Source organism: Nilaparvata lugens, chromosome 3 (genome assembly GCF_014356525.2).
Source record: "Nilaparvata lugens isolate BPH chromosome 3, ASM1435652v1, whole genome shotgun sequence".
Classification (NCBI taxonomy): Eukaryota; Metazoa; Arthropoda; class Insecta; order Hemiptera; family Delphacidae; genus Nilaparvata; species Nilaparvata lugens.
Window position 1 is genome coordinate 82,878,051 of NC_052506.1, and position 14,453 is coordinate 82,892,503.

General features: G+C 34.8%; 1 protein-coding gene across 1 annotated transcript in view; it reads right to left on the reverse strand.

Moving 5' to 3' along the window:
• The window catches only part of LOC111043296 (serine/threonine-protein kinase MARK2), a 284,820-nt gene extending 270,590 nt beyond the window's left edge, over nt 1-14,230 (reverse strand). The window contains exon 1 of the mRNA XM_039424818.1: nt 13,805-14,230. Within this exon, the coding sequence (XP_039280752.1) occupies nt 13,805-14,122 (318 nt within the window). The 5' untranslated portion in view covers nt 14,123-14,230. The remainder of the gene's footprint in view (nt 1-13,804) is intronic.
• Between the last annotated feature and the right edge of the window lie 223 nt (nt 14,231-14,453).

The window sequence follows — 14,453 nt, forward strand, 5'->3', positions numbered from 1 at the left end:
TAGTGCATAAAAATTGCATTCAATGAGGAATGCAATTTATAATCGACACAGTTGCTAATTTTTTACCAAGTTACATTGAGATATTGAATTGCATGCGTCATGGCATGCAATTTATAGTCACCTCAACAGCTGATTTATGATGAATAATTCTCTAGTCTGATTTTTACTCTAATATTGACGTATGAAGGAGGCTCCTTTTTCCTTTTATATTATCCTTGAAATGCAAAATTTTCAAAAACCTTGTATATACGTCGACGCGCAATTTAAAAAGGCAGGCATGTTCCTTTTTAAATTGCGCGTCGACGTATATACAAGGTTTTTGGAAAATTTGCATTTCAAGGATAATATAGAAAGAAAAATGTGCCTCCTTCATACGCCAATATTAGAGTAAAAATCATACTATAGAATTATTCATCATAAATCAGCTGTCGAGTGGATTATAAATTGCATGCCATGACACATGCAATGCAATATCTCAATGTAACTTGGTAAAAAAACAGCTGCTGTGTAGACTATTAATTGCATGCCTCATTGAATGCAATTTTTATGCACTATTAAATGAACTATCGATTGCGTGCAATAACGCATGCAATGAATAACCAAAATAACATAGTATTGTCTCTCGAACATTCTCTGCTTTGAACTGCTTTGAAAGGAACATACCTGTCAAATTTCATGAAAATCTATTACCGCGTTTCGCCGTAAATGCGCAACATTTAAACATCAAGAGAAATGCCAAACCGTCGACTTGAATCTTAGACCTCACTTCGCTCGGTCAAAAATGTTACATTACGTACAGTAAATAGTGTGTAAATACAGAATGTTACATTCTATACTTGTGTAACATATTGCACGAGGAAATCTTAGTATATTCAGCTCGCGAACCACAAAACCGCTCAGATTACAATGTTGTAAAGTGCAAATAAAAAGGCAATTTTTATCTATCCATCTATCTATAACAACGTATTTTCTAGCCGGATACAACTACATTCAAATTGATTCTTTTTGACTGATCATTTATTTATTCAATTATCACAAATGACAATGTATTGCCAGGTCTTGCAAGACAGTGTGTTCAGGCGGGACTTGATTAAGATTCATGTTTGTTGAGTTTTGTCTTTTTTATTCATTTTTTCTTTTTTCCTTTCCTATGTATTTGGTATGGTTCTGTTTTTCCTATATAAATATATCTTCTGGTTTCTTGGTTTTATGGCCTGCTGTCATTGTGGGTGATTGTTGTGTCTGTGATCTGGATGGCCACAGTGGAATTTTTTTTGGGAACTCGTTTGGTAATATTGTTGCTTCATAGCCCATATCATTTTTGTTTATACTATTGGTGTTTCCAGTTTAATTGCTCTTATTCTTACAATAGTTTCATGCCAATAGTTGTCCTACTAACATAATTATCTTTACATAATATATTAGTGTTTTTAACTATAAGTTTCATATTTGCAAAGTTTCCATTATTCTCTTTTCTTTATATCTTTTTTCTTTTCTTCTTAAATTCTTCAGTATTAGTTACATACGTCTTTCTTCTTCTTCTATCTGGTATACTATAAGTTTCATATTTGCAAGGTTTTCTACTATTTTTTTTGTATCTTGTTTTTATTTTTTTTCTCTAAAACTCAATAGTATATTAGTTAGGTTATTTTATTTTCATTTTAATGTATTGTTTTTCAAATTGTATGCTCAATGTGTGTTATAAGGGCAATAATGGTATTCAGATCCTGGTGCCCTAAAATATGTGAATTTCCAAATAAATAAGTAATAAGACTCATTGCATACTAACACTACATTATAATGGAAACAGATGAAATTCAACATATTCAGAACAGAGAATAGATATGCAGATGAACTTCTAAATTGTACGTGGGTTCTCCTCTATTGTGGAAGTACAAATGCCAACATTCAAATGACTCTATTTAATTTACCTTGACCAAATCAGCCATCTCATCGAGGTGTGTAAATACGTTTCCTACAAGTATGAGGATACACGAATTTTAATAGATAATTTGCCAGCTGATGGAACTAGTGTGTAGGAGTACCTTTCTGAAATCGGTGGAAACACTACTAACCTTGGCAATCTCAAATTGATATGGAAATAGTGAACACTATCCAAAACTACTTGACGTCACTTTAGCCAGTTATGGACAACCACGTGATGCAAAGTTGAGTGTGGGAGAGCATAATTATGTCTGAGAACAGGACGATGAATTTAGAGAATTATAATGATCTTATTATGCAAACTATGATTGTTGATATGATCCACAGATGGAATATTATTGTAAACAGTTTAATACTAATTGAAATTATATAGGAATACTCCTAAATAACATAAAGTTGTCCATTAACGACAGGACAAGTGTGTTTAGCATGTGTGAACGGACATGTGTCTTCGAACGAAAAAGACATTCAAGGCTTTCAACGAAAAACAGCTGTTTGATAGCAGCTTCTAAAATGAAATGAACAACATATAACAATAAATAATAAACCACAGGAGATCCTCAAATAGAGCAGGGACGACAAAATACACAACAAAAATCTGGTGTGGCGCACTCACACAACTTTCCTTGCCGTTATGAAAATTGATCACCTGACGCTAGTGTTCACGCGCATCTCAAGATATTCAAAAATCTGAGCCAGCTGGTGACAGGACAATAACGCTGGAGACACACGAAGTCTGCTATCTCTTCATAGTGAATGATCTAATAGAATCAACAGTTACCAACAGTTTGCAATTGAATAATCACATTCTCTCGAATTTCGAACTTATTTTCAATTTCAGGTGAAAATGTTACTAAACATTCATTGTAGAGATTTTCATGCTCAATCTTTTCCACTTGAAATGTTTTGTTTAAATTGTATCTGAAGCCTGATAATTGGAAATCAAAAATCAAACTTTGCATAGATGGGGCGGAGCATCTAAAATTTTTACAGATATGGAACTTGTGGTAGTTGATAGAGCGTATCAATGACTATTTTTGGTATAAATTTGATCAAATTTAAAATCTTGATCAAATCGTTGGAGCCATTTTCGAAAAAATCTCGAAAAACCCTGTTTTTGTCAACATTTTCGCTATTTTAGCCGCCATCTTGAATTGCATATGAACTAAATTGTTCGTGTCGGATCCTTGTAGTGTAAGGACCTTAAGTTCCAAATTTCAAGTCATTCCGTTAATTGGGAGATTAGATATCGTGTACACAGACACACATACAGATTAATACCCAAAAACCACTTTTTTGGACTCAGGGGACCTTTAAACGTATAGAAATTTGGAAATTGGGGTACCTTAATTTTTTTTCGGAAAGCAATACTTTCCTTAACTATGGTAGTAGGGCAAGGAAAGGAAAAATAATCCCAGGTCCCAGATGTCACACATGTGCGAAAATGGAACAAACGCTACCATGTGTGAAGATTACTTGAATATTAGCAGAGTACCAAATTGCTGGTCAATTTGGAACGAGGTCGAAAGGTGAGGCTTAATAGTCGCTACTTGGCAAATGGACGAAGCAATTGAACGAGTCAAATTAACGAATGAATTAATGAAGTCAGCTAGCTCAAGTAAACAGTCAGCTCAGTACTCACTGACTCACTTGACTGACAAAGTGTAATTAAACAATCAACTAAGACAACTTGTTCAAACAGACCGCACGAGATTCGATTATTATTTAAATTAACTGGAAAATCACACACATTCTATATTTAGTAAATATTACAAATATTAATTACACTGAACCTAAATACTCCAATGATAAATTGTAGAAAGACACATAGATGAATCATTACAATATAATATAGTAAATACCGACACATATAATAAATTACGTTGAACCTGTATAATATTCTAATGATACAACTTGTTCAAACAGACCGCATGAGATTCGATTATTATTGAAATTAAGTGGAAAATCACACACAAACTATAAATATGACAAATATTAATTACAGTGAACCTAAATACTCCAATGATACATTGTAGATATAGACATGATTGATTGACCGAGCGAAGTGAGGTCTAAGATTCAAGTCAACGGTTTGGCATTTCTCTTTATGTTTGAATGTTTTAAAATGTTTATATGTTGCGCATTTACGGCGAAACGCGGTAATAGTTTTTCATGAAATTTGACAGATATGTTCCTTTTTAAATTGCGCGTCGACGTATATACAAGGTTTTTGGAAAATTTGCATTTCAAGGATAATATAGAAAGAAAAATGTGCCTCCTTCATACGCCAATATTAGAGTAAAAATCATACTATAGAATTATTCATCATAAATCAGCTGTCGAGTGGATTATAAATTGCATGCCATGACGCATGCAATGCAATATCTCAATGTAACTTGGTAAAAAATCAGCTGTTGTGTTATTAATCGCATGCCTTATTGAATGCAATTTTTATGCACTATTAAATAAACTATTAATTGCGTGCAATAACGCATGCAATGAATAACCAAAATAACATAGTATTGTCTCTCGAACATTTTCTGCTTTGAACTCGGGCTGTCCTGTTGCCAGTATGTCTTGAAGGAGATCAGCTTTTGATGTGAGCATTATTGATACACCAACCCCAACAGCCATTAACCGTTTTCACACCGATAACTCGCCGACACGACATACAGACAGGATTTACTCTGATGGACAGTATAAGGAGAGGCTGCGGTTTATAGCTGCGTGAGGTCTACTGTTCACAGAACTACTAGTATAGACATGATTGTACATGATAAGGCACATAGATGAATTATTTTATTACAAAGACTTCTGAGTTCTTCAGAAACAATAAATTTGACAAAAAAGGAGAAATCTGTATATATAAAAGCGAAATGGCACTCACTCACTCGCAGAACTAAAAATCTACCGGACCAAAAACGTTCAAATTAGGTAGGTATGTTCAGTTGGCCCTTTAGAGGCGCACTAAGAATGGATTTGAAAAATTTCCAAAGATACGCCCAAAATGTGCGTTTTTCCAGCGTTTTTTCAACGCTTTCTCAGCTTTATAGAGAACAAATGAACAGAAAATGTTCAAATTTAGTACAGAAGCTAAGCTAAGGTGTAATAATGTTTTTTTGAAGGAATTTGAAATAACGCCAAAGATACGCTCAAAATTAGCGTTTTCTCAGCTTTTCTGCGTTTTCTCAGTACTTTGACTTTCTGATGGAATGAAGCATGCTCAAATGAAGAATGCAGGCGAGCGGAACGAGCTCGCTGATATCATTTTTGGATGATCTTGCCGGGGGTCCAGGGGGCGGAGCCCCCTTGCTAGACGGAAGTGGAGAGCGAAGCGAGCCTGACGGCTAGTAATAATATATTAGAACATAATGTATACATGTACTGTACTGAAATTAGTTGCTGTTAAGAAGGGAGTGAGGAAAACTCTTTTAAATTTTCACATGAAAAATCGTCGTCAGTTCAAAGATGGATGGGACAGGTCATAAAGATTCAATGAAATAATTATTACTGAACAACTATTAAATTGGATGAGTATCACAACTTTCAGAAAATTCCACACATGAATGACTAATTAATTTACTCCTATCGGTTGAGATCTTCATTTATCAACCCACGCTCGACTACAACTATGCCGCATTTGTCTCCGGTGCGAGAGAAAATTAACTGCTGCTGGAAAAAGTAGAGATTAAATGCTTGTGGGTAGCGCGAATGACAGCACAGACTTCACGGTGAGAAAGAAAACGAGACAGTGATTACCATTTCAATCAGTGAATAGGACAGGCCACGTCACTACTTGGTGATTCTACAGACAGAAGTCACCGATTCCTAGAAAATGCTTCTCTCTTGATAAGGACTTGAATGCTTGAACCGGACTTAGCAGACTGATCAGACACATGCTTCGACTTGTTTGAGATGTGTAGGCTAACTGAAAATCAGTTAAAGAGGGAAGTTTAATCAATTCATGCATCTGTCAATCCAAAAGGTAACTAATATTCGACTTCTGAACCAGTGTTTGATGAGATACTAACCTATTTTTTCAGACATGTCATTATTAAATGATAAATTTTATCAAAATTTAGGAACGGACTAGTTTTGGGCTGTGCCTGATGTTCTTTCCCAATCATATTCATATGATTTGTAATTGTAACAACAAATAAATAAATACTTCGGACTATGTGTAGCCTTATCTAAATTTCGGAGAGGAATAGCACTAGGTTACCTTATTCTCTCCCTATTATTTCGATGATGTACTCAATGGCCCATATGAATAAAACCAGAGCAAATGATCATGAGCAAAAGAATTGAGCATAAGGTTTTGCTCATGAGCAAAAGAATTGAGCATAAGGTTTTGCTCATGAGCAAAAGGTAGAAGCAAAAGCATTTGCTCATTTTGATATGAATAAGCTACACCTTATGCTCCTGAACTCTGGAGCAAATGCTCACGTATTTTAAAGATTTTACATCACTTTTGTAGCCTCACTTTGTTTTTATAGCTCACGGAAGCGCTAAATATGTAATGCTCTGTTTTCTAATTATGAATAGAGTTTTAGGTTAGTTGAGTTTAGAATTTTGAAATAATAGCGTGAAAAATGTCATCTCTATAATAATCTTCAGCATATTCTTATAATATCAATAGCCTTCTTATAATATCCTTTCCTGGGTGAAAGAAAATTATTTTTATTCAATTAATGATTTGGTTTAATATTGTTTGATGTTGTATGAATCTTAAATTCAGCTTTATGTATATCTTTAATTTATTGTTATTTCTTAGAATAGAATATTTAGTTGGTTGAATGTTAATTACTGTTAGCCTATATTATAATATTGTAGGATCATTTTATATATTAATATTAATGTATAAGTGAATAAGTTATATTAACACTCCACGTCGGCGTACAAGTTTTCTTTTGCCGACGTGTAGCACAAAGTTGTCAATTTCCTTTCAGTTGTATTCTGTATATATTTTTGTGCAATAAACTATTTGATTTGATAATCGTCTACACTCTCATCTTCTTGAATGCCTATTTCCTATTTTGTGATGGCTATCTTTATAACAGGTAGCTTTTGTATTATTTATTCTTTTGTAGGATTATTTGTCTTTATTGGGGCGGAGTTAGGACTCTTGGTCTTCTCTGCCACACAACCCTTTACAAAATCGAAAAAAATACTTAATAAAGATTAGATTAGTTTTTTTTATTTATGTATGTTACAATATTTACTGGCTCATACACTAATTTACATTAAATGACGATGATGCAAGTTATTCAACGAATTTTACAAAGTATAAATAATTAATCAATGAGAGTAAATATTGAATGCAAATAGAATAACGATAAAATAATAATGTAATGTAACTTCATAAATCGGCGGTGTTTCAACAAATAATTGTCGATTCTCTAAGAAGGATATAAAATAGTATCCTTCCCATCAACACATGACCGGGAGAGAGAGAGAAAAAAAAAGAGAGAGAGAGAGATCAGAGAGTTTAGAATGTGAATGTATATTCCTATACTTCTACACTCTGTATGATGGATGAAAGCGGCGATATGTGGGCGCGCAATCAGGCTAGGCAATGGATGCGGCAACAGAACAGGTGAATGCTATGCTAATTATCAGGTGAATCACTGCTGCCAACTCACCTAGGCAACACACAGAAAAGCCTTGCCTCGGTCCGCTGAACATTTCCACCGATAATTATGACGAAATCGAATCACGCTCATAAATCAAACTACTATACTGTACTCCAGAAATGGCAAGGCTTTCAACTCGCATCCTCACTAATAGAACCTGGAACCCCATCAGGAACCTGGGTTCTGTCCAAAATGGTTCTCAAGACGAGGGAATGGAACATCAAACGCCAAGAGGGTTTCATCGGCACTCCATGCCTAGAAAAGTGCATGGAGATACCTCATGTGGATGCTTCATCTTCATGTTGGAAGAAGTTGGATGGAGAAAGGATCAGGGTAACAGGAGCAGGTAACCCGTGCTCGGCAAGGGTCTGATTAAAAACTTGTCAAACTGAAAACTTGAAGAATTTAAAATAGACCTTCAAACATCCCCAAAAATTAAGGATTTATTGACCGAGCGAAGTGAGGTCTAATATTCAAGTCGACGGTTTGGCATTTCTCTTAAAGTTTAAATGTTTGAATGTTTAAATGTTTATATGTTGCGCATTTACGGCCAAACGCGGTAATAGATTTTCATGAAATTTGACAGATATGTTCCTTTTTAAATTGCGCGTCAACGTATATACAAGGTTTTTGGAAATTTTGCATTTCAACGATAATATAAAAGGAAAAAGGAGCCTCCTTCATACGCCAATATTAGAGTAAAAATCTGGTGTGGCGCACTCACACAACTTTCCTTGCCGTTATGAGAATTGATCACCTGACGCTAGTGTTCCCGCGCATCACAATTCTACTATTCAAAGATTTGAGCCAGCTGGTGAAAGGGCAATAACGCTGAAGACACACGAGTTGTGCTTTTTCTTCATAGTGAATCATTTAATAGAATCAACAGTTTCCAACAGTTTGCAATTGGATTATCACATTTTCTCGAATTTCGAGCTTATTTTTGATTTTAGGTGAAAATGTTACTGAACATTTGTTGTAGAGATTCTCATGCTGAATCTATCTCACTCAAAACTTTTGTTAAATTGTATCTGAAGCCTGATAATTGAGACTCTAAAATGACTATTTTATATAGTCATCATCTATATTTTATATAGATGGGGCGGAGCTCCTGAAATTTTTACAGATATGGGACTTGTGACAGTTGATAGAGCTTATCGATGACTATTTCAGGTATAACTTCAATCAAAATCGTTGGAGCCGTTTTCGAGAAAAATCGCGAAAACCCCTGTTTTTGACAACATTTTCGCCATTTTAGCCGCCAACTTGAATCGCATTTGATCGAAATTGTTCGTGTCGGATCCTTATATTGTAAGGGCTTTACGTTTCAAATTTCAAGTCATTCCGTTAATTGGGAGATAAGATATCGTGTACACAGACGCACATACACTCATACACACACACACACACACACACACACACACACACACACACACACACACACAAACATACAGACCAATACCCAGAAACTACTTTTTTGGACTCAGGGGACCTTGAAACGTATAGAAATTTAGAAATTGGGGTACCTTAATTTTTTTCGGAAAGCAATACTTTCCTTACCTATGGTAGTAGGGCAAGGAAAGTAAGAATCAGACTATAGAATATTATTAATCATAAATCAGCTGACAAGTGATTACACAGATGTGTGGAGAAGCCAGTCTATTGCTGTATTTCCATAAGGTCTATAGTTTCAATCAGGTACTTTTGGATGAGAATACTGCGTGAGGTCTACTGTTCACAGAAGTATGTCTAGGTAATCAGTTGAGTAGTTCAGACGTGATGATGCGTCATTCGTGAATTTCCTATCCCGTATGTGTATAAGCCTTTATTATAGACTAGAATGTAACCCGTGCACCGCAAGGGTCTTATTAAACCTTTACAAACTGAAAACTTGACTTCCGAACTGGAAGAATTGAAAATAGGCCTATAACCATCCTCAGTAAATTAAGAATCTGTATCCAAAATTTCAATTTAACCAGTCCAGTATAAGCCAATCCTTATCATTATTATAGATAGATTATTTATTTCACGATACATTCATTGTAGGCCTAGTTTTATGTTATGACATTGATAAATTCTAAAATGAATCAATATGATTATCAAGAGAGACAGAGTTTATAAAAATTGAATAACACAAAAATCATAGCAAAGTTTGATTGGAAAATACTAATACAGACTTATTTGATTGGCAAATACAAAGGTTCACTCACACTTACGCGACTCATGTCGAGAAGAGACTCGACTCTAGTCGAGATCATATGTGTTTCCAAATGGTGACACTCAGACCAGTCGATTCTAGTCTCCGCGACTGTCACCATTTGAAAACAAATGCTCTGGACTAGAGTCGAGTCTCTTCTCGACCTGAGTCGCGTGAGTGTGCGTTGAGCCTAATACATACTGATTTGAGATTTTCCTTCCTATTCAATTTGGATTTTTCAGTGTAGCTCAAAAAATTCGATTGGGAAATACTAATTCAGACTAATTCCAGAATTCTGTCATTAAACCATTTGAAATTTCTGAGTGCAACACAAGTAAAATAGTTGTTAATGAGTTAAATAGAACACTCAAGTGATTCCTTAATCATGGTGAGAGGGATAATATCATTTTTAAACTAAAAAACCCATCAAAAAAGATAAACGACAATTTTTTCGTTTTCTATCCTAGTATGTAGTTTCAAATTACTCAGCTCCTTCACTTTGAGCATTGCGGGATATTTACTTCAACTCGATAAAAATTGATGTCAGACACAGAATTTCACATTGAATTGGATAAGTTCCATGACTGTTCTTATTACATGATGATGATTCATGCATTTGAAAGCTAAAATTACATATAGCCTGTAGTGAAGATAGTGAAGATGACCACTCCTTCAACAATGATTCACAATCTAAACATTAATTTCCTAGACAACCACTAGTTTCTCAACGATTTTAAAATGTCACGTATTGAAATATAGTCTACCAGCAGTGCAAAACTGTTGTCAATCATGTTATACACTCGTACACTAGTAGTTCTGTGAACAGTAGACCTCACTCAGTATTCTCATCCACAAGTACCTGATTGAAACTATAGACCTTATGGAAATACAGCAATAGAGTGGCTTCTCCACACATCTGTGTAATCACTTGTCAGCTGATTTATGATGAATAATTCTATAGTCTGACTATTACAAGATTATGAAACCAGAGAAGATTGCTTATTTTCTTCTTATAATTGAAGAAAATATCGGCGGATAAATTACTACATACAGAGCCATTTTCATAATAGCAATAAACAACTGAATAGAGAAAAACTTTTCAATTTTCGCAATGAATTTTCTTTATTAGCTGAACATTAGAAAATGAAATTTATTGGCCCCCCCACCCAAAAAAAAACATTTTTAATTATCTTCCTACAACATGAATTAAAAATTGAAATGTCAATAGTGTATTGAAGTTATTCATTTCAAATCTTGAAATAGCTTAGTCAATCAAGTTTTGATCTTACTCAGAGAATAAATCAAATTTGAGCTACTGTATATCTGTATAATGATTCAACCTTTTCAGTACTTTCTGCAAAAAATCTATCACAGAGAAACATAGTTCCTGGTTTTTCTAAAATAATGATTACTAATATAGATTGATGATATTTGTCAGGTTAACCTTGCATTAATAAATTGCTCTTTTATTGAATGACGATATGGGATTTTCATATGTATTATATAAATTGCAATATGAGCCAAGATGAGAGTTGTTTACATTTTTTGGCAAAATTTTAAAAATATCTTCTCGAAGTTGAGGCGGGCATAATTCATTCAGAAAGTATCACATTAAAATCGAAAGTATTTTCAGCAATAATTTTTTCCATAAACAGAATCGGTTCGTTGTTCGCTTCGAAGCATGCTTCAAAAAATTGAATTGGCACTCAATTTGAACACGTTTTTATGACAAAAGAGTTTCAACAATCGTGTGTGTGTGAGTGTGTGTGTGTGTGTGTGTGTGTGTGTGTGGTGTGTGTGTGTGTGTGTGTGTGTGTATCAAGAAATCATCACCTGTAGTCTAGTAGTGTGATGTTTGATCTACTACAAATGACGGGTGGTCTAATTGAATAATTCACTCTTAATCAAAAATGAAATTATTCGTTTATTACTTTGCCATGTAACCATAAATGAGAAACATTTGAAATACGAGCAAAAGTAAGTTGGGATACATTCTCAGACTATTTCTCTTAAACTATCATGTATCATTCCACTATAATTGAAGAATATTGAATTGAAAATTGAAATTAGATCACATAAATTCATTGAATTGGATCAAATTCATTTAGAGTGAGATTCACTTCAATTGTTATGAAACAATTACATGTTTATTACATTGTTATGAAACAATATCATTCCACTATAATTGAAGAATATTGAATTTTTTTAAATATAAAGAAAATAAAAATCTCAGTACCCTTTTTTTAAAATATTTTATCACAACATGTTTCGGTCATTTATGCCATTTTATTTCATTTTTAAAATGGCATCAATGACCGAAACATGTTGTGATACAATATTTTAAAAAAAGGGTACTGAGATTTTTATTTTCTTTATATTTATATTACAAGTAGCTCTATACAGGAAAGAGACGAATTTTTTATATGATCTAATTTCAATTTTCAATTCAATAATCTTCGATTATAGTGGAATGATACATGATTGTTTAAGAGAAATAGTCTGAGAAGACACAATTAGTACAAAGAACAAATAAAATGAATTCGATCATGACTACACTACCCGGTATGCAAAGAAATGATCTTTCAATCCCACAATAAGAATCTCTAAAACAAGGTATAACAAGATATTCCAGCAAACTAAAATTTACAAACAAATCAACAGGCTTCTTCAGATGTTGAAGAGCTGCCAATAATAAAGTTGGAAAAATTTGTCAAAAATGAATATTGTAATGTCATATTGGAGCCAGAGAGTGTAGAATATAACATAGGAATGTTACACATCTCATGGAATGAAATATATAGGATGTTACATTCCATACTCTGATTGAGAGATACAGAGCAGTATTGGAGGGTTAAGTGTAAGAGAGGGCCGACTGCGCCCTAGCTTCGCCCTCCTAGGTCAAAATAAAGGCAGTCATTCAATTCAATTCAATTGGACCACATCTATTGAAATGAATACAATGAACGAGTAATTTAAGTTATCAACATAAATTCTGCTGTATCTTTCCAATACTGCGTTCTGTATGTTGTTTATTGTGTTTTGTATAATGTGCACTTTATTTTTGTCAATATTCCTATAGTAAGGTCCACGTTATAATGGCAGTGGAGAAAGATAGGAGAACAACGTTGCCGATCCTCTGTCTTTTCAATGCCTTCTATAGACGGTAGCTGATACTGTTCATTCTCGTTTAAAATAATCAATTATATTTTATTAAGTAAGAAATTATATTTTTCAATAATTTCATAATGAATTTTCATAATTAAGATGAAATATTTTGTTAATTAATTACTGATTCTACACGTGTGTAAGACGATTTGGCAACAGAGCAAAGCGAGAAAGAGATAGCGCTATCCGCTTGGTTGAATGGTGGACAAGGATAGCAATAAGCCTCAAATAAGAGTCTCCACAAGACAAGAGATAGCTATATTTTTCAACAAGCCAAAATTTATAACAATCTTTCTTTATAAATTAGAGAGCTGCCAATCTATGAATTCAAACAAATTTAAAAAAAAATAAATTGACAGAGAGTGCCTACTATTCGGTGGGTGAGTATCTTCAATGTTCAATATAATGAATACTCATGATGCAACATGTACCTTTTAATTTTTGGTAAAACTGGATAATTTATTAATTATTATTAATATGAATTGCGGTTTGTTTCTAACTAAGACAAATTGTTATTGTAATATTTTCATACATTATAAGATTTCATGTTGATGCAACATGTACCTTTTAATTTTTGGTAAAACTGAATAACTTATTACTGTTATTATTTTTTGACGTGTTCATACAATGTAAAGCTGTTCTGACAATAAAGAATCTTGAATCTTGAATACCATTGCTAATCAAACACTGCCATTACAACGTAGACCTCTCTATAGTAAACATCATCAACATATCCCACCCAAACAAATGACAGATAGTTGTGAGACACTTGAATCTAGTCAATCTTCCAAGTAACAACATCAACATATTTTTCCCTAACAAACTGCCAGTTTGAAGTGACACGTCGGTGTGAGTGTGTGTTTACCTGTCGATTATGTCTGCGCGCCTGAGAGTGTGAGCGATGACGGATAACGTCCGGCCGCTGGCGGGGGGCGGTGATAGCCGACGGCGGTGCGGGGGTGGCAGCATGAGGAGGAGGCGGTGTAGCTGCGGGGGCGGTAACGGCCGAAACTACAGTGCCCAATGCCATCGGAAACGGCTCCACTATGACTGAGGGAGACTCGGGCACTAACACAGAGTAGCGTTTGTTGGGGATGACCATGGCAGACGGCGGCACACGGCTACTCTTCGTACGTCGCAACAGGCCTAGCATCTGCGACTTGATGGTGGCAACCAGAGGCATATCATATCATCACTGAAATCACCAACCACACTACACACGCGCCACAACAGCACACTACACACTCGCACACACCAACACGACAACCTCGCCTGTCGGCGTCTCGCGGCAGACTAAACTTCCTAACCTAACCACTCGGCAGACTCGGCTCGATAACCTGCTGCTAATAGAAGCGGGGGGTGGGGGAACGAAGAGCGTCCACTCAACTCGACTATATTCCTTCGCGCCGCGCACACCTGATCCACGGCCTTCTAGTTCTAGAGCCCCTGATCCAAGGCCTTCTAGACCCCTGTAAGTACCCTCACTTTTCAAAACATATTCTCAAGGAAAGTTT